The 25,950-nt window shown below is 42.9% G+C and overlaps 3 protein-coding genes across 5 annotated transcripts in view; 2 read left to right on the forward strand and 1 right to left on the reverse strand.

Annotated features, from left to right (window-relative positions):
* Positions 1-8,489, forward strand: part of LOC112071492 (cAMP-dependent protein kinase catalytic subunit alpha) — a 21,775-nt gene extending 13,286 nt beyond the window's left edge. Inside the window, exons 6-10 of the mRNA XM_024138941.2 lie at positions 2,293-2,419; positions 3,484-3,579; positions 3,857-3,979; positions 5,870-6,034; positions 6,361-8,489. Coding sequence (XP_023994709.1) covers positions 2,293-2,419; positions 3,484-3,579; positions 3,857-3,979; positions 5,870-6,034; positions 6,361-6,486 — 637 coding nt within the window. The 3' untranslated portion in view covers positions 6,487-8,489. The remainder of the gene's footprint in view (positions 1-2,292; positions 2,420-3,483; positions 3,580-3,856; positions 3,980-5,869; positions 6,035-6,360) is intronic.
* A 2,073-nt stretch (positions 8,490-10,562) lies between these two features.
* Positions 10,563-16,138, forward strand: LOC112071493 (sterile alpha motif domain-containing protein 1). The gene is made up of 6 exons (XM_024138942.2): positions 10,563-11,033; positions 13,209-13,560; positions 14,142-14,333; positions 14,465-14,549; positions 15,150-15,264; positions 15,901-16,138. The coding sequence occupies exons 1-6, from the start codon at positions 10,680-10,682 to the stop codon at positions 16,048-16,050; spliced, it is 1,248 nt and encodes a 415-aa protein (XP_023994710.1). The 5' UTR covers positions 10,563-10,679; the 3' UTR covers positions 16,051-16,138.
* A 1,556-nt stretch (positions 16,139-17,694) lies between these two features.
* LOC112071494 (very-long-chain enoyl-CoA reductase) lies at positions 17,695-24,053 on the reverse strand. 3 transcript variants are annotated; one of them, XM_024138944.2, is made up of 11 exons: positions 23,594-24,053; positions 22,720-22,771; positions 21,833-21,877; positions 21,568-21,671; positions 20,579-20,658; positions 20,162-20,267; positions 19,863-19,935; positions 19,440-19,483; positions 18,981-19,038; positions 18,585-18,673; positions 17,695-18,162 (listed from the first exon to the last, which is right to left on the reverse strand). In XM_024138944.2, the coding sequence occupies exons 1-11, from the start codon at positions 23,753-23,755 to the stop codon at positions 17,989-17,991; spliced, it is 987 nt and encodes a 328-aa protein (XP_023994712.1). In that variant the 5' UTR covers positions 23,756-24,053; the 3' UTR covers positions 17,695-17,988. The 3 variants fall into 3 exon arrangements, with proteins under 3 accessions (XP_023994712.1, XP_023994711.1, XP_023994713.1); XM_024138943.2 differs by having other exon boundaries at positions 20,543-20,658; XM_024138945.2 differs by having other exon boundaries at positions 18,562-18,673; positions 20,543-20,658.
* Positions 24,054-25,950: the final 1,897 nt, after the last annotated feature.

Below are 25,950 nucleotides of genomic sequence, written 5' to 3' on the forward strand. Positions count from 1 at the left end.
ATAGTTAATGGGCCATGATTAAAAATAGCTAATATTTTTGTTCCTCAACTGGTAATTGAAGTGTGCTTCCTGTTCACCATTCAAATGCATGGAAGACAGGCTTCATCAGCGCATTTGCATTTTGAGAACCTATAGCTACTTTAATATTTGAAATGTTTTACTACATATGAGGTATGTTTTACCTTGCTTCAAAGTAGCCTAGGCAAAATCCAACCGCGGGGGCAATTATTTAATAAAGACTTCCATATAGCATTGAAACCAGTAGACTATTTCTCTCATAATCTATTGCTTTTCAACTAGTTTTTTATTGTCCGGTAGTCAAATGCACGTCGCCTTGGTGCATTGCTGCACTAATTTTGTAATAACATTTTAAGCTAAATGTTCTGATCTGTTGCATCACATTCGCTTCTGTTTTAATGTATTTTTATGTAGCCAGGCCGACAGGATATATGAATTTGGGTTCTATCGTCCCACAACTGTCGCAGAGTTTCTATTTGGGCTATTTCTTTCTCGACAAGCTTTTTTTCTACTATGGGGGATAGTAGCTTGACAGGCTCATAGGGGGTGCGCCCAAAAGGCTAGGGGAAGCTAAGCTTTTTTATTTTATTTTTCATTTTACCTTTATTTAACTAGGCAAGTCAGTTAAGAACAAATTCTTATTTTCAATGACGGCCTAGGAACAGTGGGTTAACTGCCTTGTTCCCGAAGTAAATTGAGTTAAATTGCCAAAATGATATAGCCTAATTGGCCTACTCCTGTCTATACAGAAACAAATAAATACAATCATTCAAATGAGGCTACTAAAGCATGAATTGGCCACAGAGGAACATTAGCATCCCCTAGCCTTAAAATAAGTTGTGGATTGTTTTAAATTGCATTGCCCATAGTCGGAAGGAAAGGCAGCGTGGGCAATTTGGGTTGCCACTGTCATTGAAAAGTAGAGGCCCATCTAGGCATATTGCAATATTTCCAAATTCAATTGTGGGAAAACACAGTTTGGAAAGCTTATGGCTATTTCTGTAAAGAGAAGACAATGAAAAGACTCAACTGTCTTTTAGTTATCAAAATTCAACTTAGGCTTACTGTTTATCTTATTTGAAACAGCGGAGCGCATCGGCCATATCACCGGTGACTGTGCACTGCTCATATTCACTCTATCATTGTTGGGTCAGTGCCACTTAAAGTTTTGTTTTTGGACAATCATTTCCTCATTCTATTTGTCTCCCCTTCTCATAGGCCTATTCTATGGACAATGCCGTTTTTATTGATCTGTTTGTCAATGGCAGCAGAGTAGGCTACCCTGTAATTTGTGGTGTTAAAGATTCTACTAATGTCTCCAGTCACATAAAGTGTAGTAGAATTGAATGAGATGTTTTTCCCATGCAAAGAAAGAAGAAAGGTGTCTGCTGTAGCCCAGGCCTCTACGCTATATTCACACAGCCATGCATACAACTCTTCTTTTTTTTCTCTTCTTTTTTTTTAGTTATATTATTAGCCTAAATTATGACTATCCAATATGCTCATCACATTACAAATAGTAGGCTATCTTACATAAGTCTGCAAATGCGATGATGCATGGAATGCTTTATTATAAAGGTGCAATTTTTTATGGTGAATATGTGCTTCCCCAAAGTTTAAACTCACGCTCCGCCTGTGCATAGGCTAGTGATTTTACTATTTGTTACTGGTCTTGTTGGCAGAGGAAAAGTACATGTGGACAGTTCATTTAACATCTTCAAAGTGTGCTGTAAGGACACATGTCATTGCATCCTGGACTTGCATGTTCTGTTATGATGAATTACCATAATCTAAATGTGATTTCTGTCATTCTGAGCACTGTGGGTGGGACCCTGTGGGTGGGACCCTGTGGGTGGACCCCCTGATCAGGTTATGCTCCCAATGCAAATGTGTCCAATTTTAAATGCTGTCAAATTCCGGCGCCACATTTTCATAACGGGAACCCTGGTGTGTGTGAACATACTTCCAAGTTTGTGTGTGAAGGTGAGGTTCACAACTCAACTGTGTGAAATATTTCTCTCTCTGTAGGACAACACTAACCTGTATATGGTGATGGAGTATGTCCCTGGTGGTGAGATGTTCTCACATTTAAGGAGAATTGGCAGGTTCAGGTGAGTCTGTTTACCTGTCTCCCACTGTTGGAAATATAACCAAATAGCTACAGTAGTTAACCCTCCCCATTTTCCAAAGACCATGACTCCTCAACAGCCTCCTAGTAAATATGTTGTGGTGTCCACGTTACCCTCTGACCTCTCTCGCTCTCTCTGCCTGCAGTGAGCCCCACGCCCGCTTCTACGCCGCCCAAATTGTTCTGACCTTTGAATACCTTCACTCACTGGACCTTATCTACCGAGACCTGAAACCAGAGAACCTGCTCATTGACAACCAGGGATACATACAGGTGAGAACACACATGTAGTCAAATGGCTAGCTAGCTATACAGGTAGGACTGATGCAGGACAAGCATGGGTGGTACATACTCACATGAAATGCATTATACATGCCCTGATTTTGTAAATGCTCTTAAATAAATAAACCTTAGGCCTCATTTAAATTACATTGTGTACTAACTGAATGATAAGGAGGGTGAAGAGGTTGATTTAATTTAAAAAGACAATAGTGTTATGATGAGTTGATGCCTATTTATCAGAAGCAAATCATTTAACTGCGTGCCTTGCTGGTTGATGCCATTCTCTTTTCCGTTTTACTTTGTGAAAGATGCCGTTATGGGACTGATTTATTTACTATAACTCTATTACTAATGTATTTTAAGGGAACAAAAACACGCTACGTGTTGCACTAGGCCTTTAGAAAAATGCCAAACAAATCCTTGACTCTGTCCAAGGAAGCAAACGATGCCAACCCACTGAATGAATGACAAATGGATGGAATGGGTGAGAATTGTGCAAGTTACTTCACAATCTAATTTAAATTAGGCCTAACTGAATGATAAGGGTGAAGAAGTTGATTTTAATCTAGAACAACAATAGTGTAATGAGTTTGTTAAGCTTATTTATCAGCATTGACGCCCATGTTAATAATTTGACTGTGCCTTGCAGGTTGATACAATTCTCTTTTACATTTCACTTTGTGCTTATGTTTGCTACACCTTGTGGGTTGATATGCATCTGATACATATGCTAAAGGGAACGCACGGCAACGTTCTCTAGCGGCTGCTGGTAGGCTGAAAGGCCAGGCGGTTCAAGTGTTAAAGGGATCACATGCTAGCTGATACCATAGACTTCCAGTGATTATGCAAAAGCTAGTTAGCATTGGCTCGCAAAACTACCTCTAACTTCCTTCATACTGGACACAGAAACATAAGAATGGTATCCACAAGTTCATCTGACTCTGGGGAAGTAGATAAAGGGCATCATTGCCAAAATCCTGGAAGTATAACTTTAAGCGAATGTCAGAACTGAACTGTTGATTGTCATTGCTGAGACACCTCTGTGTTCCTCCCAGGTAACAGATTTTGGTTTTGCAAAGCGAGTGAAGGGCCGGACCTGGACRCTGTGTGGCACTCCGGAGTACCTGGCCCCCGAAATCATCCTTAGCAAAGTGAGTGGTCAYCACCAAACCCCCAGCCTGCCGTCACACCTCGTATCCATAACAACACTGGGGTTTTTACCACAACATAGGGRTCATYACCATGACRCAGCAAAGATYATGTCACTACAGCCACTCACAAACAACTCTGACCATGATTACAACCGCTGACTAGAGAAGAGCCTATGTATGACATGTTCCATTCTTTCTTTTTGTGCTTAGTTCTGCCTCTTTCCCTGGGACTCTAACACTCCTCTTTCTCTCTACACCCCCCCCCCCCCCACTTCAGGGTTATAATAAGGCGGTGGACTGGTGGGCTCTGGGCGTGCTGATTTATGAGATGGCTGCTGGCTATCCTCCCTTCTTCGCTGACCAGCCCATTCAGATCTATGAGAAGATTGTATCAGGGAAGGTGAGTACAGAGTACATCAGACAGAAACCCAGATTACACTCTTCCTTTAAGAGCTGCTTTCAGTACCAGTCAGATAAGGCAGTTCATTGTAATTTTACCTCCTAAACTAATTAGCTGTTCTGTAGCTAGGTTTCCATCCAAATTTGAAACAGATTTCATGTGAATATTCTAAAATATGCATAAAACAATATGCATCTTTTCCCACCAAGAGATATCTATCAAATAGACTTGTTGTGAATAAAAGGCTGTGCGCGTATATGATGTACTGCACATAGTAACTTTATTTATATAAAAAAAAAAAAAATGTAACCCCCTTTTTCTCCCCAATTTCGTGGTATCCAAATTGTTAGTAGTTACTGGTCTTGTCTCATCGCTACAACTCCCATACGGGCTCAGGAGAGACGAATGTCGAGAGCCATGCGTCCTCCGGAAACAACCCAACCAAGCCGCACTGCTTCTTGACACGCGCACATCCAACCCAGAAGCCAGACCGCACCAATGTGTCGGAGGAAACACTGTAACACCTAGTTACCTGGTCAGCGTGCCACTGCGCCGGCCCGCCACAGGAGTCGCTAGTGTGCGCGATGAGACAAGGATATCCCTACCGCGGCCAAACCCCTCCCTAACCGGAGACGCTGGGCCAATTGTCGCCCACATGGACTCCCGGCTGCGACAGAGCCTGGGCTCGAACCCAGAGTCTCTGGTGGCACAGCTAGCACTGCGATGCAGTGCCTTAGACTGGAGGCCCAGCGCCACCCGGGAGGCCCCTACATAGTAACTTTTGAGGTCAATTCCCGTACAGAAATGGAAAAAGTCCATGGTTAAATGGGTTTCCATCGAATGATCAACTCACTGATGGTTTTGTCACAAACTGTTGCGTTTATATAGCGAATGCTTGCTGCTCCTAGCAACATGTCTCGCAGATACAGTGCAGGTAGGCTACTACATTATGAGGTTATGTATGGATAAGAGCAATATTTTTGGGGTCAAACGGCAGCAAGCATCGATCATCATTCACCAGAATAAGACCCTCAATATTTAATAAGGGAAAGGAACATGCAAGCTCACCACCCTGTGAAGTTCATAACTTATTTCATCTTCAGCTTAATAACCTGCATGCTTTTCCGAGTCGAAGTGAGAGGACCACACAACATATCATTGCGTGACTCCAAGTTTACTTCAGTATGATGGTCATTATATCAATATTTGCGCATAAAGGCGTTTCCACTGCCATTTCACACATTCATTTTAGAGACCCAAAAAGATCCCACCATGTCGAACGAACAAATTGTCTGTTTGCATTTATAAAATTGTACCRGCATTTCCTGTTTCCATCATCCCAGTTGTGACTTTTATTTTTCATGTGTCAGGTAATTCATCTGCATTAAATGGTTGGATGGAAACCTTATTATTGTCCTCCTGTGCCTTTCCTGCTTTTGTTGCTATATTCACATTAGCATTACTCTCTTCTGACCCCTGACCTTGGTGTCTTCATACATACACAACACTTTGTTAGACTGAGTTCTAGCTCACTTCTCCTGACCTGTGTTCCATGCCCCTCTACATAGATCATCATGACTCCACAGCCCCACTGTAAATATATTGTGGTGTCCACATGACCCACTGACCTCTCGCTGCAGTGAGCCACATACCTGTTCAAGAAGTTTCTCATAAGCTGTTCCTAGATCTGAGCCTATCTAGCCCCAATCTTAACCTTAATCATTAGGGAGGAAAGGCTAAACAGGCCCTGTCAGAGTCTATGGGCAATCTCTGATCTTCTGTAACTGAGTCATATTTGTTTGGGGAAATTAACATTTCTATAACGGATGACTTTAGATAGTTCCTTTCTGTTTTCTACTGAACACAACCTTGACGTGTCTCTGTCCACAGGTGCGMTTTCCCTCCCACTTCAGCTCGGACCTGAAGGACCTGCTGAGGAACCTGCTCCAGGTGGACCTGACCAAGCGCTTCGGCAACCTGCGCAACGGAGTCAACGACATCAAGGGCCACAAGTGGTTCGCCACCACTGACTGGATTGCCATTTACCAGAGGAAGGTGAGAAGGCCTGCTTCCATGGCTCTTCTATTGTTCTCTGTATAGCCACTGGAGAGAGGCAGGTTTGGTTGCGACAGAGTGGGGTTAGGGAAAGGGAGGGATGGCTTAAGGGGTATGATTCACAGCTAATGCCATTTGGCTTGGTCTTGTTTGGAGACATGTTACACATGAATTACTCACATAGTCTTACAGAGTTGGAATGTGGTCCACTTGACTAATAACATGTCCGTAACCAGTGACTGTCAAACTGCATATGTCAGAAACTGAGGAGGAATGACACTGTAAAAGTTGCAGAAGCAAGAATCTGAGTATTCTCTCTGTTTCAGGTGGAGGCACCGTTTATTCCCAAGTGCAAAGGCCCCGGTGACACCAGCAACTTTGACGACTATGAGGAAGAGGAAATCCGAGTCTCCTTCACAGAGAAATGTGGCAAGGAGTTTGCTGAGTTCTAGGCCCAACCAGGAGTAGCTGAAAGAGCCAGGGATGTAGAGAGAAAAGGCGGGAACAGAAGGAAATGGGAGGAGAGGTGATAAGCTGGACTGCTAACTTGCATTTTGTAATTACGACATCAACAATGTAACAACCCCACCCCCCAAATGAAGAGCGAGTGAAAAAGAACGAGAGAAAAGACCTGAAAGAGCCAGCAGTGTTGCCTTTTCTGATTGTTTCTCACCTTGTTACTTATCCATGTCCTGTTTTCCCTCTTGTGTTTATGGCAGGGTAGAAGGGGCAGGGGCTAACCACCTCTTCAGTTGGTTTGTATCTTGGCAGAGGTGTAGTGACACATTTTGAGTCATTGCAGGCAGGTTGAGGCATCGCTGTTCTGGTACTGAATCTAGGCTCCTCCTGAGTGGGTCCTCTCTACAAGCTTCTCAATGAATGAGGGCATCTCATTGTTGTTTTGTAATTGTCAACCCACTCCTATCTTGTTACCCCAATCTCCCCCCTCTGTCTCTCCATCCTGACTCTGTCCAAGCAATACCAAGTCCAACAGACGTGCCTATCATAATGCCAACTGGTTGCAAAACCGTGTCGAAAGCATTGGTGCAGAGCTTTGGCTATTGGTGGCATCAGCCCTTGTGCCCTTTCTAGTTGAAAGCTTGACACTCTCTGCACACGCCTTCTGTCCGCTCGTTGTGGCATGATTATTGGTTTCAGAGGATTCTCTCATCGCTTGCAGTTCAAGCAGTGCTGACCACTTTTTGATCAGAGAAACAATGATTTATCTCTTTTCATTTAGGTCTTACTACCTTTTTTTTCGGGACCTGTGAAATTGTGTACATGAGCATTTCTAATGTTAATTAAGTCTGTCTTTTCCTCTTCAACTGAATTTATTAGAGCATTTTAAAACCCTTTGAGGATCATTGTGTCCAAGTCAATCTGTGCTTGTGTGTTAGTATTGAAGGGTGGGTTAAAAAGCAGTGACTAACATAATGATCACACACTCTTCTCTGACTAGTGTTTATTTAATTCATAGCACATTTATACATGTATGTTGATATATTATAGAAAAACGTGAATATCCATCTTTTTTTCCAAAGTTGTCTCTTAGCTGTGAAACCGAAATGAAGATTTCAGAAATAAACAAACAAGTATGAATTCTGCCAAATTCGCAAAAGTAAGGACATTGCTTACGCAAACATATTTGTCAGTTAACTATGAAGGTGGTGGTTTTTAATGCGCAGGAAAAAGTAGCAAAATGATGCATGTTATTTTTGTACAATATCACTTTTAAAAGAAAAGATGTGAAAGGACGTAAAGCTCTGGTCGTGGTGAGGTATCTGAAATTGTTCAAACTGACTCTCACCTGCCCCTTTTGTAGGATGGATCAAGGCCCGCTTTTTATCTGCCCCGAAATCATGTTGTCATTTCGTTCAGTTAGATGTGAACGGTTAATGTTGATTTAATCATGTTAATTCACCAGCTCTGTTCAACCTGCTGCTGGCCTGTTTACTCCTACATCCCCTGAAATCATCATCTTCAAATGGACACTCACAATGTATGACTGTTGGAAGTCAGGATGTAAATTTGTCAAATTATTTTCCATTTTCTCATGAGAAAAAATGTATAACAATCTGATTCATAGATTTTGAAAAGCTATTCTGTGATTATTTTATTTGCAATGTCATATTTTTGGATGCAAGACAATCGCAGCCCAAATCTCACCAATGGCTGGTTTGTAGACAGGTGTGATGACGCAACACATTGACATGGTTTAGTTGATTTTCAACAAGGCTTTGTTTTCCCACAAGCTTTTATTTAGGGTAATAAGGTTATATTAATTTCCTATGTAAACACTAAATGTTGAGTGATTCGGACCCCCACCAGCCTTCATTAGGCACCACACCTTGTGCACCTCTTGCAAATGCATTTCTTGTGTTTAATAATATACAGTATTTATCCTTCAATCAGTTTTGTCATTAAGTCTATTGTAGTATGGCTTATTTCTACNTTGCAATGTCATATTTTTGGATGCAAGACAATCGCAGCCCAAATCTCACCAATGGCTGGTTTGTAGACAGGTGTGATGACGCAACACATTGACATGGTTTAGTTGATTTTCAACAAGGCTTTGTTTTCCCACAAGCTTTTATTTAGGGTAATAAGGTTATATTAATTTCCTATGTAAACACTAAATGTTGAGTGATTCGGACCCCCACCAGCCTTCATTAGGCACCACACCTTGTGCACCTCTTGCAAATGCATTTCTTGTGTTTAATAATATACAGTATTTATCCTTCAATCAGTTTTGTCATTAAGTCTATTGTAGTATGGCTTATTTCTACTGAATGTACACAAAATCAAATTTTTGAAAATGATTCTTTGGCCGTCCTAGAGGTTGCAGCTGAATGTCTGGAGCGGTCTGGTAAGAAGGCTACTTTACAGAAGAAAATAAACGTGTATCGAGTGGAGATACAGACTTCCAAACTTGTGCTCTATGAAGAGATGTTATGTATTTTAAATCACGGTTCTTGCATGTGACGAAAAACAAATGCAAGATGTCCAAGACCTATGACATGTTTTAATGACTGAGATTTGCATCCATTCATATACCACAACCAACTGATACTTTCATTGTTTTGCATCCCTCTGGTCTTTCTAAGCATCATTAGTAGTAAGGGAGGGTCAGTGCCAGCTACAGGTATTCAGTCACCTTCCACTGCCTTGCTAGGACCCTTTGAAGCACGCCTCACTTCTCGAATCATGTCTATATTTAAAATGTTTTTTTTTAAAGAAATGTGATAATGTAAGCCTAAATTGTGACTAGAAAGTTGGTCCATTGTTCAGAAAGATTTTTACCATTTGGTCCTGCAAACATTTAAGGTTTTGTGCTGGAAAAGTCACTCAGTGATTAGAGTGGTGGGACAAGCTCCATGAACCACTGATGTGACAGCTTTTAAAAATGTTATTTGGCTTTCCTGACCCATGACCTCATGTCTATGAAATGTTTGTTCCTGTTTCTACTGACCGCCTCCCACTCCCCCGGCATCATTATAACCCCATCATCAGCTTTTCTGTGTTCATCTTTTCACTCTGTTTGATTTGCCTTTGTTAGCATTCTAGTTTTACATACTCTTCATATTGAACGTCTCCATTTTTTACATCATGGAGAAAACGTTGCTTTAATTTTCATATTTTCTAAGTGTATTTTCAACAAACATTTGAATCTTTTTCCTTCCCGATTTGGGTACGGTGATGGTGTAGTCTATTGTACCCCCCCGGGAAACAATACTGTATATCTGCCTTTGACAGTCTTATCTTACCTTCTGGAGAACTTGACGGATACCCTTAGGACACAACGAGTATGTTTAAAAAATAATAATAAAGTAATATTTTGCAACATGTATCATTCCAATAAAGTTTTACTTGTTAAAATTAAAGTTGTACGAGTACATTTTGTAGATTATACAGACTGTTTTGCTAACAATGTGTGTGTATGTTGGCAGAAAATGTATTGCTGTTTGTACAGTACATCTGGTTGTTTGTAGGAACATCTTGGTGGAGGGGATGCCATGATGAACAAATAATGCAAGGAGCTGATTTCAACGTGTGTGTGCCTACACCTATACAAATAATGTATGTCAATCTGTCTTTCTCAGGGGCCTTCCAGATGAGTGTTCAGCCTCTGGCCATCTATCCAGAAAATGTCAGATGGGATGAGGATGAAGGAGAATAGCTTCACTGATAAGATGGCTCCTGGCTATGTGTCTGGACTGGAGCCAGCTACCGCCATGGTAATAACAGCAGGTCCTCATCCATCTGCATCGTGTAGGCCTACAGTGCTATCACATACAATATCACATCCTGGGGGAAAAGTGGGTTTATTTTTCCAGACTCACCCATTGTATATTATATGAAGCGTATATATTTTTTTACTCAAATGTATTATAAGTATTAAATGTTTTGTTTTTAAAGTGATGATAAATGAACACTTGGGCGCCTCGTTAGGACTAACTTCGAAATACCACCTTAAATTTCTCCTGTAGAGCTTGATTCTATCTCCAGTGGGTCACCTTAAAAGCGCACAACAACGCAAGCGTACAGCGAGGTTTCAATTTTTTTCTCTAAAGCCGGACTCGGGCCGCGGATCGCAACAAGGTTGACGCACCGAGGCAAAAACGAACGAACGACCCCAACCAGGAGAATGTCTGAACCCATGTACCGCGATTGGATTTTGGACACTATTGACTCACTGCGGTCGCGAAAAGCCAGACCAGACCTTGAAAGAATTTGTCGAATGGTCCGGAGACGACATGGATCAGCGCCAGAACAAACCAGCGAGGAACTCGAGAAACTGATCCAAGAGCAAACAGTCTTGAAAGTTAACTACAAGGGCTCGATTTCCTATCGAAATGCAGCCAAAGTAGTCAGAAGAAGCAGGAAAAAGGATGATCACACGACCAAAAGAACTGCCGTGGAAGAAGCTAACCACTCCGATTTGAGCAACGGGGACAGCGCRCTCGGTCCCATTGACCAGGATGAGACGGAGCATTTGGAGGTAACGCAAGGCAGCCTGTTTCAGTGACCCCGTGCCGTGACACACCGTCCATCTTCCCCAGAGAAGATAACAGACCCACGTCCTCACTATTATAATGAGTAGGCAGGCATATGGTGTAACTGGGGAAATGGTGTTGTAGAGCGGGATTCTCTATTCAGGGAGGGGTGGCGTGATGAATGCAAGTGCACCGAAACAAACTGCCGCAGACGGGGAGCGGCTGTAGCTACCTCGCGCGACCGAGGTGGAAAAATAGCCTACCAATAACAATGGAAGCTGCGCTTGCAATAATACAAAAAAGAGGTTGTGAGTTTGTCCGGGCTGTTTGCTCTACAGCTTTAATCGACAAAAAAACTTGCTCGATTGCCAGAATTGGCAACAACCACAGCCTAAAGCCGAAGGCTCTTTTCAAGCCCAAACTCAGCTTTTCAGTGAAGGGGGGCCGAAGCTAAAGTCATACCTCGGATGTGCGTGACCGAATGGGGGACAGTGTGCTCGGGTTATTTCACTAAGGGGGTGACGGTCGATGTATTCATAAGTAACACGCCGCTAGATATGAAATCACGTTATTTAATGGGTTTCACGAGCGTCTGTCGCAGGAAAAAATGACCCAAAGTCAAAGTAGCCCCACTGAAGGTATTGCTGCTATAGAGGGAGCTTCGTGGTTAAAAATTGGTCACATCCGACTAGATTCGGGAGCGCTCTATCTGACTGAAGTGGGAAGTCTTTCGTGCGACTCCTCCAATGCGCACTTTTGTATTAAAATGGGAGAAAAGGGTGACGTTGTCCACGCTCTGTTCTTGTAGCGTATTCTTTATCCACAAGAAAAAGTAGCAGATTGCGTCAAGTATTATCCTTTGTGCCAATATATCTCATTAAAACTATCTTTGACAGATCCAAAGAGCATATTCTGCATATCCCAATAATGGATCTCATGATTAACCGTCAAAATATTTGTATGGTAGCTAGGCCTATTCTTCAATAAAATAACTTTAATGTCTGACTCAAGCGCCTCTGATGTGCGGGGCGGGCTCTGCTGAGTTGAGCGCTCGTACTCGCGCCTCCGCTAGTTGTAGCTTTAGACCGCACACAGGCTGAAGAAGATAATTTCTGCGTTTATATACAGTCATCGACGACAAAGCGAGTGCAATAAACCGTGTGCATATGTGAATAACACTTATAAACTTATATGTGGCCCATATTAAGCTATATTGGAATGAATAATTGTGGTTGGAATACCGAACACAATGTGGGCGAATAGCGCAGCTGTAGTTCCGAACAGAGTGAACATCCTGTGTGCTCAACGGGGACAAGGCCTCCAATGGCAATTATTGTCGACAGCGGTCATATGAAGACTGGTTATTGCGACATCTGTATGTGCGTGGTTTTATGTCATGTCTCCTATAATCAGGAGTCGACTCGCGCTAATGCACACTATGTGCGCTGAAACACATTTTCAACCCGCTGATTACAGTTTATGGCACGCTCGTGAGTTTCTCCTAGTTGTGTTCAAAATCGGCCAATGAATGTTTGTCTGACTGCTGCTCTAGCTCTAGCGAAAAGAAGAAAATGTGTAGGTATCATGGCTCAGTTTACATGATATTCAGTTTAAATGAAATTATTTGAATAATGTTTATTTAAGTAAAGAATGCCATTATACACTTCTATTCAATCATTAATTACAGTACAAAGGGGGGGCACTCTCTCCCCAATAGTTCCCTCCCCCTCCAGTAGCCTGCTGTCCCTTCCCCCTCCCTTGCCTGAGTAGGCTCTGTTGCTTCTTCTGCTGTACTTCTCACTACCAGCAGAGCTGTTGTTGTCCTAGTTGATCTAAACGGGTCAATACTTAAGGATGTAGACTAGCCTATAGCTATTGTGCTGTCAATCAGATTGACACTCCCACTGTATTGTTMATTTATGAAAAATGATCTGAATTAATATTCTCTGTGGGTATTGAGAATATCAATTGTCCTTCTGTTACTCTCAAGCATGTTATTAGTACATTAGGCACCTGACTAATGTCACTGATGTAGTAACCAACTGATCTTTCTTTTTCACATTATAAAGTGGTGTGGATCATTTTGGGGGAGTATGATTTAGAATGTTTTCACACACAMAAAAAAGCTCAACAGATGGGGAATCTTTTCAAATTCTTATGTTGCAATGGCTGTGTTCCAGAATGAGGTGCCAGTGTCAATGGAGACAGACAGCACCATGGAAGAGGAGGAAGAACAGGAGGGGGCTGATGAAGATGGCCATGAGGGCTCCTCTCCCTCTCCTGGGGGTGAGGATGCTGTGCAGGGGGGTTCTGGTGCTGCCCACCCCTACTCTGCCCCCTGCTCCCCCAGCAGCTCTCGCCCTGGCCACAGCCCTGTGTCTGACCGCCCCTCTACCTGCAAGACCAGTAAGAGGTCCAGCCCTCTATCCCCCTCTAGTCCCCTGGCCCTCAGGCAGAATGACTGTGTGTGTGACTCTGCCTTCTGCCTTGCTGACCATGGACCCTCAGGGATGCAGAGAAACACAGGAACTGGTTAGTATGCTGTGTGTATAAGTGTAGCCGATGTGGAATGGCTAGCTAGTTAGCTGTACAGCCCAGTGGTGACATCACCCGCTCTGAGACCTAGAAGTAGCCTAGTTGTTTCCCTTGCTCTGCACTGGCCATGGTGTCTGTGGAGCAATGGGTAACAGCTTTGTGAGTGCATTGTGGTGTTGGGAACAGAAGATTGCTGGTTCAAGCCCAGTGAGGGACAGACATAATCTATCATGTTACACATGTTTTGGAGAAAACACTAACATATAATTGTGCTTGCYGTAGTATCTTAATGGTGGGTAGAGACCATGTTTTAGGAGTAGGTTTGCATTGTATTGACTAGCAATGAGTTACAGTATAGTGAGTGAGTAAGCATCCAATGCCAGGAGACAGTTTCAAGCTGATGTGTGTGTTTATGCCCATGTATGACTGGGCATCTCTCGCTCTCGCTCTCTCTCTCCCCCCTCTCCCCCGCTCCTCTCTTTCTTTCTTTCTTTCTCTCTCCCCCTCTTTCTCTTTCTCTCCTCTTTCTCTCGCCCCCTATTTCTCTCCCCTCCCCCCCTTCTCTTTCTCTCCTTCAGGGGCTTTAAAGACGATAGTACAGCCACCGGGGACCTGTCCATGGGTTCAGAAGAGCTTGGTGAAGAGAGAGGATGGGGTGAGGATGGAGGAGAGAGGCCTCACTTCAGACCAACTGGTTCCTGACTGTGTGGATGAGACCATGAAGGGTTCTGACAGACAGCCCAAGACGTTGGCTTTTCCCTCTGACGACTGTGGGTTTTCTCCTCTATTCTATGTCCGTCTCTCATATTAGTTTCTCAATTTTCTATTTGCATCGTGTTCCCAGTGAGGATGTTTAGGATATCAGAGACACTGTGTTTACCGGCCACTGTATCTATTACAGGTGTTAAATACAAGAAGGGGATGGACRTTGCCTCTTACGTGATGGCTCAAGACGATGTCAAGAACGATGTGAAAAACAGAGAAATGTGAGTCTCTTAATGTATTTGACACCAGCTTGTACCCAGGGGACACTCACTGCATCCTTGATAGAGCTTTGGTGCACTAAGTTCCTTATTACATGTTAGTTACACTGTTGTTAACCCTCCCACCCCAAAATACACCCCCCACCCAACTACATAATTTTTTTTCAATTTAACCTTTGTTTAACTAGGCAAGTCAGTTAAGAACAAATTCTTATTTACAATGACGGCCTAGGAACAGTGGGTTAAATGCCTTGTTCAGGGACAGAACGACAGATTTTGACCTTGTCAGCTCGGTGATTCGATCTAGCAACCTTTCGGTTACTGGCCCAAATGCTCTTAACCACTAGGCTACCTGCCGCCCCATATACCTATCCCTTATCCCTCAACCACCACGCCTTAAGTCTACCTTTTCCTCCTCTCCTCCGCCGTTAACTCACTTCAATGTAGACATCATACAGACATAATCAATGTGCATCCATATCTCCAAGGGACACAAACAGCCTCAAATAGCACCGTCAAACGAAACAGCGTCAACAAAAGGACACATTTCTTATATTTTGTCTGCAGTGTCTCACGCCATCTCCCCCATCCTCTACCCCACAGCTCTGTGAAGAAGGAGACGCTGAGGCAGAACTTATTGCTGTGGAGCGTGGCGGACGTGGCCACCTACATCTCTGCTGCAGGCTTTCCAGAGCAGGCTGTAGCTTTCAGAACACAGGTCAGTGCAGTCCCTCAAACTGCCACATGGGGGGTATCTGTACACTCAGAAAACCGCTCAGGCAGAGTCCCTGTCCAGAGACRGCCTCTACCTAGCCAGAGACAGCCCCCAGGCAYTCCTGGAGATGTGAAAGTGTTGGGTATATTATAATCAATATGGTGAACAGTCCATGTAGCCTATCAGTAGGCAAGGTGAAGATTTGACCTTATTACATTACAGTGCCACCTATCCAATTCTTCTGTTTGACGTGAAGTTCCTATGGGCTAGTGCAGTGACACTTTAATGGCAGCCTGCGGGATTTCCACACAGACCCGCGGCCCCCGACCTCCTGTTGATTTCTAAAAGTGTCCATCTTGTAAAATGTATTTGAGTATCCTTGGGCTGGTGGTTGTTTCTTGACCTGGGTAAATGGCTTGTGCAAATAATAAGTTAAATGATATGAAAGCATACATGAAATATATACATGACATGTGCATTACTTTCATTAAAATATATGAAAGTGCTCATCCATAAACCAAAGCAACAGATCCTGTACCCCCTAGACTAGGAGGCATTTGCTTTCATGTAACTAGTTCACACCCCAATCCACATTTAGATGTTAGTTCAATCACTCCATCTGTTCTCCGCCCGCAACAGGAAATTGATGGAAAGTCCTTGCTCCTGATGCAGCGCAGTGACGTGTTAACTGGCCTGTCCATCAGACTTGGGCCCGCCCTAAAGATCTACGAGCGCCACGTGAAGATGCTGCAGAGGACCCACTTCCTGGATGAGGAGGATGATCTCTGACCACGGTTGGGGGGAACAGAACAACACACTCCTCTGAGGAGCAGATGTAGTCATACAGTATACACACATACTGTGTTCACTGGATCTCTAGAACCTTCTGTAACCRTTCAAGGAGGTKTGGGGAAAAGGACACTGTGGTCGTGACTTGGGCCTTGACAGTGATTATCAACATGTGTACGTGGGCTTCCATTCCACCTCTGTGTGGTACTGCTGTCACCTGACCCATTCTGGTGGTATTGCTTTTATAGGATCCCTCTCTAAACTCATACAGGAATGTTAGGATCCTGCCTAAGGACGCTATAGAAGCCAAGTGGAGGTCTGCCTGTTCTGTAAGGGGAGGTCTGCCTGTTCTGTAAGGGGAGGTCTGCCTGTTCTGTAAGGGGAGGGCTGCTGTTCTGTAAGGGCGGGTAGGAGTGGCAGCCAGTGAGAAAGACTTTCTCTGGATTCCTCACTCTAACCTTGGCTACCCTGGAGCCTACTTTAAAAACTGGTTTCTGTGCTCCCTGATCAGTTCACAAAAAAATAACATGTAACTTGGAATATCTGTTCCAGCAAATATGGTTCTTGATTTCTTCTTGTTTACTCAGACAGTATTTTTTTTAAAGACGTCATATGTACCCTCGCATTTATCTAGAAACTCAACTTTGTTTTTCTTTTATGATGACAATGTGAACTGATTTAATTTGAGAATGTACAATATGAATTTGTTGATTCATCAAGGTCAGTGATGTTGTCAATCTCTCATTATACCAGCAAAGAAATGAGAGCTTAGTCTCCAGGTGTTCTCATGGCTTCACCAGTACTGACCTAGGTTTTATTCCTGTTGTTATCTGTTTCACTAAACATTTTGAATATGCAATATGTAGTACCTGCTAAACTAAGGCAACATAATATGTCATTTGTATGGTTGCCTCTGATTCCTCTTCCCTTCATTTATGTTCACGTCATTTCTAAACATTTTAGATTAATCTAATTTAATCTACTGTGGATGAACTAGATTTCATCTACAAAATGAAAACCGTATGAAGCAATTCTAGTTGAAATGGGCTGGCAGACCAGATGTGACCAATGTTTCTGCCTGCTTCAGCTTGAGGAGAGAAACAAATGAATTCTGTTCTTTTTTTAAAGGGAAAATTAACCAACCCAAAAATTAACTTCATAACTTTAGGAAGTGTCATTGTAGCACTAATACGTTTTCTTTGTTTACAAACCTCAACAAGCAACTACAATTCACATGACATGTTAGACATCTTGATCAAATTCAACATTGTTGTTATCTGAGAGGATTACAATGAGGTGTCTTAATTTTGCCTTGTGGCTTCTGCTTTTGAAACAACGTCACATTCCATATTTCCATCTGTTACGTGTTTGATGTCACACTGTTAATTGCTATGTTGGCCCTGTTTCCAGTGGGGRAAATAAAGTTATTGTCTTTTCCACTCTCTTGTAGTGTGATATTTATTATCTCTTTGTATATAATAAGCGGTAAGACGAATATGTCAATGGGTTAGTGTTAATGGCTGAAACCCAACCATCACACAGTGTGAATGCTGTTAGATWAAATTKACTTGAAACAATGACACGTTCAATCTTGACTCAAACGACAAGCTATAACATGCAACAAATAATACAAAACCAAACAGWACAGTTTAGTCGACAGTTAAGTCACCACTTTAGTAAAACACGTGTATTTTTTTCCATTMATTTGTGCCTCCACACATTGACATGTACAGTAGATACCGGTAGTACACATTACATCAGATTAAGACTCATCTGCATTTAAGTCATCAAAAGGGGTTTTCAACTCCCCAAAACCAGTCACAGTGTAGTTGAACTATTCCAACGACTCCTTCCAACCTACCCAGTCAGAAGCAMCAGCTGTATACTGCAGTGGGGCTGAAAGGGGTGAAGTTATGTGTGGGACCAGCCCCTCTCTGACTAAAGGATGAAGGGCAGTATAGGGGAGCGCAGGGTGGGGTAGTCACGGAACTCCTTGCGGTAGTTTCGGTGYTTTCCCCTGGCCCACACCGTCATCAGGACAAAGCCCACGATRGTGAAGAAAGCCACYGGCAAGCACTGGGTCATCACTGTGAAGCCCATCCACGACCCCAGCTGCAGAGGACCAGAYACACTGTTACACACTCCTACATATTATACATGTAGTACCACRGGAGGCTGGTGAGAGGAGGACGGATTACAATAATGGCTGGAATGGACTAAATTGAATGGTATCAAACACAAGGAAACCATGTGTTGATCTGTTTGATACGTTCCATTTATTCCGTTCCAGCCATTACTATGAGCATGTCCTCCCCAATTAAGGTGGCACCAGCCACCTGTGTGCAGTACACACCAACTCATCACTGTAGTACTGTTACATCTCTTGATACGTATTGGCCAGAAGGTGGCAGCATCACTATATCTCCAAACCCCAGGAGGGGAAGTGAAACACTGAATTTCAAAGGGTTTCCAGTCTAAAACGTGCAAATACAAATATTTCAATCAACTCACCATTCTTTACTAGAAAGCCTCACCTCGTATGTATAGTTGGGACAAGACACCAACGCGAAGATCCAGGTGAATGGATTCTTAGTTGGGTGTGGGATCTTCTTGACCTTCGAACCTGGGATAATATGAGAAAGAATGGAGAAAAAGAGGGTAACATGGGGGCTCCTGTAAAGCAGTGCTCGTCAATTAATCAGTCAATCAAATGTATTTATTAAAGCTCTTTTCACATCATCAGTTGTCACAAAGTATACAAATACCTAGCCTAAAACCCCAAAGAGCAAGCAATGCAGAAGCACAGTGGCTAGGAAAAACTCCCTAGAAWGGAAGGAACCTAGGAACSTTGTGTGCTAACTTTCAAAGTACATATCTGATAATGGACTGCACTGCATGAATAAGATAAGCAAGAGCCTATAGGAGCTCACCTGGACATTTGAGGTTGCGTAGAGTGATGTTGATGGAGAAGTTGCCGACCTGACAGAACTTGTGAGGATGAGGAAAACGTAATAACATGACAAAGGGCTCAATATGCCACAACTCTAACCAAAAACAAAAGAAAACCTGGTGACATTTCCTGGTGAAACTTTACATTAAGTTGCTCTTATACTTACCTAATAACAATGTGATAACTCTAGTAACGCCATTAAGATATTATTGTTACTCTGCTGGGAATTGCGATCTAAATTGCACTGATGTTAATGACGTTATTATTGTGTAACCTCGTCCCCAGACTGAACGTGTCAGGTGGTGAGACTATTATTTGTGCCTAATGGGCCTACTGTGTAGCCTCAACTCCACTACAAAGAAACAACTCAATTATTATATTACAACATTAGGTATTAAACGAAATATATTCTTCATTACACTAACTAAAGCATACTTACTAAGAATATAATGAGTGCTGTCTTCACTTGCTGTTGCCCATAGTCTGTAAACACACAAGTAGGTGTGATGTATCATGGGAAAGGACATTGAAAGTCATTAGGGATTATGGAAAGATCCATCTGCATTCTGTAACATCCTGGCAACCAGCAGACAGAGTAGAGATGACCATCTGTATTTTGTAACATCCTGGCAACCAGCAGACAGATTAGAGATGACCATCTGTATTCTGTAACATCCTGGCAACCAGCAGACAGAGTAGAGATGACCATCTGCATTCTGTAACATTCTGGCAACCAGCAGACATAGTAGAGATGACTATCTGTATTCTGTAACATCCTGGCAACCAGCAGACAGAGTAGAGATGAGTGTGCATTAGATGGGTTAGATGTGAGTGACATCACCTCAGGGTAGACAGGACTTACAGGGCGGTGTATAGAGGGGGTGGTTGATGTAGTAGGCCATCCATGCTGCGAAACACCAGTAATAACTGCAGTTCTGGAAAAGAAGCAAGACCAGTTTTTGTACAAGTCATCAGAATAATAACACATTAATTAGAAAATCTGTTTACCCCTGAGAATAAGTTTAAAAACKATGTCACATGAAAGTAAACCATTAAATAAAAGGGAAWAAAATACTGCTATTATMAGATATCATTGGATCAAACTGGATCACAGATCCTCTTTAGAATCAGATTGGAGATTCCCTTATTCAATCTYCTCACCTTGAAGATGTTTCTCAGTGGCATGGTACCATGGGAGATTCGGTGGATGAACAGCGTCTCAAGGATTCTCTTCACATAGTGGAAGGAGTGACACATGCAGGCCAAACTGCAGCRGGAGGGGAAAAGTGATCATAGTATAGATTACGTCTTATTATCATCACATATTTRGCTTTGATTACTACATCATTCACTCACTGGTCTCTATGACAGTCCGAGATGGCTGTCATGCTTCTCTGATGCAGCACACACATTATCTTCACTGTCAACACCATCACCGGTCAACCAGACCTAATTATGTCACTGTAATCATCACTTGGAGAGTGTGAGGTACAGTGACAGAGATAGAATAGATCCTTGAAAATGCAGTAATTTGACACTCACTGTACAACCCAGTGCTTGCTGCTGCTAAAGTCATACTTTGGGGCATAGATGAAAGGCAGGCGGAAGTAGAACATCAAGTAGATGAGCAGTGGTCCGTAACACTCTGATAGGAAGACCTGAGAAGGGGGGAAGACATAAAGGTGAGACATGTAGGTRCTGATTGGATCGGTAGGTTGTACYAGCTTCATATTGCRTTCTGATTGACTGGATGGAAGTTTTATTATATTGCTTTTACCTATCCGATCATTTMARATCTACCGGAGTGCCAAGGGAGGAGGGMAAGTAGATGATTTGTAATTGAGCATTAGAGAAAACAAGTGAGCATGTAACACAAGCATTCCCCTAGAGATATGGCAGCTTAGCTGACAGTCAGTTTGTGATGAAACAGATCTCTGAATCAACACCTCTGGCATGGGTCCAGGCCCAGCACGAGTGACTGATCGCTACTGTTGATCTCAGGCTGCAAGGAGTACACTGGACCCCGCTACCCCCCAACACTGGCATCACCCTATTCCACTGGGGGTTCAGAGACAGGTGGATGAGGGGTGAGAGGATTGAGGATATGGAGCGTGGTTAMAGCATGTGGTTGGTTGTGGAGAATGGTTGAGGAGGCTGTGGCAATGGAGGGTGAAAAGGAGGTCAGGTGGATAAACACCTGTGGGGGAAATAGGGCCATGAGATTATGTGTCCTAGGACAGAGGATACAGGAGCTAGGAGGTGATAGAAAACCGAACCAGAGGACAGTGAATCTATCTGTCAGTGTGGGTGTATATTTATATGCAAGGCTATAGTTGATTAATTGAGGGAGTGTGGCTGTGTATATTTAAATGCAGTATAGACATGTCAAGATATGCAGTATAATGTGTGTGTGTGGTGTGTGCGCGCGTTTGTGTGTGATTGTGCGCATGAGTGCATTCGTGTGTGTGTGCACTTGTGGGTGATTGAGTGTGTGTGTTTGTGGGCATGCATATGTGCGTGCGTGCATTAACACGTGTGTGTGTGTGTGTKTGTTTGCATGTGCTTACAGTGCCCCAGGCGATCTGGGCACCCAGGTCAGAGAAGTAGAAGCTGGCCGTGGTTCCAACAGGAAGTGTCTGCAAGACGTCCTCATCCTTCAGACACTTACCCTCTGTGGAGCAAGACAGAGCACAATGCTGTAGTCAGCCATGACATTGTGGACCATTTCACAGAAGATAAGACCTTTATACGGTTTTGGTATAGCAATTTCTAGCACTCATTTGAGTCTGTGTAGGTAGTTGAGGCATYATGCATGGGAGGTGTGGGGCTTACTAGGATCCAGGCGTAAGGACTGTCTGGCTGGGTACCACTGGGGATCTGACAAGAAGACAGAAGTTMATTAAGCTTATAATAGCCTCCATTTCAAGGCTTCCTTCCAGTAGCCGAATGATTAACGAGACTTGGAAAGATGGCATTGCGAGACTAACCTCATAATTATCATGACATTATTGTATATGGATCATACATATCTACACTCTTAGAAAAAAGCATTCCAGAAGGGTTCTTCGGCTGTCCCCATAGGAGAAACCTTTTGGGTTTCATCCATGTAGAACCCTCTGTGGAAAGGGTTCTACATGGAACCGAAACGGTTCTACTTGGAACCAAAATAGTTCTACCTGGAACTAACCGGGGTTCTTCAAAGGGTTCTCCTATGGGTACGGCCGAAGAACCCTTKTAGGTTCTAGAAAGCACCTTTTGTTCTAAGAGTGCAGAGCAGGGATGGACAACTGTCCCCCCCTTTTGAAGGCCCTCGGAACAATTTTCCTCTCTGCCCCATGACAAAATGAGTAGAATTGCATGAAATGAATTATTCAATTGCAAAATCTTCTCTCTGCCACATGGAAAAATGTGTATAATACTTGCTTTAAAACTGCAACATTTCCATTACGCCCCATGGCAAATTGTGTAGAATTGTACAAATAGATCTCTAAAACTGAAATATATTCTCTCCGCTGTCAAGAGCAACTACGGCCCCTCTTGATGAGTTCAGATTCTTTGTGGCACCCACCCCCCTCGAAGTTGCCCATCCCCGGTGTAGAGTAGATCATGTTACAAAAATGTTTTACATTTCATGTTGTTACATCACTGACTGAAAGTTGATCTGGATAAGAGCGTCCGATAAATGACTACATTTTAACTGGACTTTGTCATATACTCACTTGATTTGTGGAACAAAGCCTTAATATCCAAAATAGTAGAAGTTGGCTCAACCTGTTCAGAAAGACAATCAATCATAGGCCAACATACTGTTAGTGTTACTGCCATGGGTCTAATAAATGTATCCCAGATAGATTTATTGACTAAAGTTTGATATTTGTTTTCAAGTTGTGAAATTAGTACCATACCACATACTGTACATATGTTATAACACGAACATATGTATTCCCACTGCTAAGACAGCCAAGGCAAATTATAGAAGCCTACAGTTACAGAAAACTACATCTGTTTTCATAATAAATATCTTGAAGAAATTGTGAGACTATGATGCAGCATTTCAACTGTAATTAATTATCATTGCAACACAAATGTTCACATTCATAAAAGCCACTAAACACATGGTGCTTGCTGTTGGCTTCAAGACACCCACTGGCTTCAGGACACTGAGCTGACACATAACTCATAACTCGCCCAGAAGATTCCTATAAGATCAGGGGGAATTTTCACCTCCTAACTGCAACACAACCTCTGTAGAATCAGCCATAGCGTCTGTGAACTGTAAATTAGCCGKCTGTCCGGTCAAAGGGATGACTCTGTAACTTCTTGAGCTAAAGCWAACAAGTGTCYTCTGACTTCAGACAGTAYYATKGMTTTTACTAGRACTGTAATTAGACCTCAACTGATGATTTCAAACTTTTAAATGTAATTTTGCTCAGTGTACAGTATCAAATACAATATTGAACGTGCACAGTGACTGATGAGACACAGTGACACAGCCAGCCACACACGCGCTCGCGCGCATGCACGCACACACACACACACACACACACACACACACACACACACACACACACACACACACACACACACACTCACTTTGTCCAAGAGTAGTAGCTTCTCCTTTGTCTTGGCATCCACGATTTCTACCTCAAAGTAAACAATCCTTTTGGCCTTTTTGGGTGGTTTAGGTCTTGGTCTTGGGGCTGAACTTTTCTTTTCTTGCCCAGTTGCCTTCGCCTCTAAAGCCAGTGTATCCATGACTCCTTTTGAACTACGACCTCAATGTGCCTCCGCACTAAAATGAGGTCCCTCCAATGGTTTGCAAAAACCCAGTTAGTGTTCTCTACTTGTATCAGATTAGAAGCTGTAGTCTAACACTGCTATGTCCTCTGCGACTGTTTTTCTTACTATCTGTACCCTCCAAATAGCCTTCCAGAATGGGAAACGACTATGTCACCGTAAACAGCCTTTTCCTGTGTGAGGGTGTGAGAAAGAGGTAAAGAAATCAAGAGGGTGGGAGAGAGAGAGAGAGAGAGRGGTTGCCTGTGAGATGTTCGTAAAATGAGAGGGGGTTAAATGTCAGTAACCCACCACCTCCTCACCTGAAGAGAGGCCTTCCACCAGTTACCGGACCCCCTCCACACCCACAAACGTACTGAAGGCGAAACCCGAGACGCCCAAGACATAATCCGTAGCGCGCACGTCGCAAGGCTAAATATAAGAAGCCCGATTTGCTCTGCTCTGTTCTGCAGTAGCTCAGTAACCTTGGTCAGCCACACACAACCCTACTCAGAAACAGATCCCTCTCTCTGCTCTCAGAAGAGACACATCTCTGCTGAGCTCTGCTCCTCACTCCGTCACACTGTCTCACACCGACCCTCCTATAGGCCTTATCCATGTGGACAGCCAGGCCTCTGCATACCGACACTTGCCCCTCCCCCAGGCCACCTGTGCCATTGTTTTTCTACCACTCTGACCTCGAGAACAAACAAAAACAAACACATGTTTATTTTAGAGTGTGTGTATTCTCCCAATACCATGAACAAACATTAAGGCCTAATATTGTCCTGTCATTTTCCAATGGAGTGAGAGCTTTCAGCTGTAGTGCTCTCAGAGCTGTGAGGTGCTGGCTGTCAGTTGGGGGGCTTGGAGATGTTGCCCAAGATATCCTTCAGACAGGGATCATGTCCTTCATATTTGACTAAAAGGAGCATCTCAACACACACAGGCAGCAGATCTGTGTTCTATATTTACAATCAGGTTAGACCACCCAGCAACGCACATCAGACAGGAGCACAAAGTGGTACAAGAACACATTAAGCTTTTCTGATGTATATGCATGAATTAAGATGTTGTAACATATTAGCTGAGTAGCTCAGCAGTCTAAGGAACTGCATCTCAGTGCTAGAGGCATCACTACAAACCCTGGTTCGATTCCAGGCTGTATCACAACCGGCCGTGATTGTGAGTCCCATAGTGTGGCGCACAATTGGCTCAGCGTTGTCCGGGTTAGGGTTTGGCCGTGGTAGGCTGTAAATAAGAATTTGTTCTTAACTGACTTGCTTAGTTAAATAAAGGTTTAAAATATATATATTTTTTTAATCTGCTGTCATGTTAACAATGATTTGTTCAAAGGAGATTGCTGATTTTGTTGATTATGTGCAGAAAAGCAGTCTCTGTGTTGGAATGGACAGGAGTTGGAAAACCTGGACAGGAGTTGGAAAAGTTGTCCTATCATGTTGCCGCCAGCTAATTCAATTTATTTAAACAAATGGCTCTCTCATAATCTCAATTTAACATCATGTTCAAGTTTGTTTTTTTGGACGTTGTGATTAGCAACAGATGTTATGGTACGGTGGGCTCGTATTATTAGCCTGGAGTCCAAACTGATACTGGAGCATATCAGGTTATCATGCTATGGGGCTCTCMAGTGAAGCGTGAGAATAATGTTACAGTTTCCGTGATTTAAGAAGCTGCAATGCTGCCCCTCTGTGGTAGTCAGCGTTATTATCACTTTACTTTGCAARTKATCTCTTCTTTATTTTCMAGAAGYCCTGACATGTAGTMATTTTAAAGCCAATATCTKTCCATATCATGAMAGATATGTAGGATATGTAAGATATGTAATTAGGCGTAGCAAGAGGAACACTATTATATGATTCTACCGTGTGTCCATTTGATATGCAACATATCAATAGTCTTGTCACAATATGCATTCGTTTTATTTTAGCTAATTAAATAATTTATAAAGCTTTGCCACAGATACCCACAATGTGATGAAATTATTACCTACATCAGTGATGGGCAACTTTAATTGGGGTGGGGGCCACAAAAAATATGAACTCATCATGAGGGTCTGCAGTGGCTCGCGGGTCTGTGTACCTACATCGTAACCCACACATGCAGTCAGAGTCGGCCCTACCCTTTTACCCGATACAATTGCAAYCAGTGGG

The sequence above is a fragment of the Salvelinus sp. IW2-2015 genome, unplaced genomic scaffold, assembly GCF_002910315.2.
Source record: "Salvelinus sp. IW2-2015 unplaced genomic scaffold, ASM291031v2 Un_scaffold1623, whole genome shotgun sequence".
In the NCBI taxonomy this organism is placed as follows: Eukaryota; Metazoa; Chordata; class Actinopteri; order Salmoniformes; family Salmonidae; genus Salvelinus; species Salvelinus sp. IW2-2015.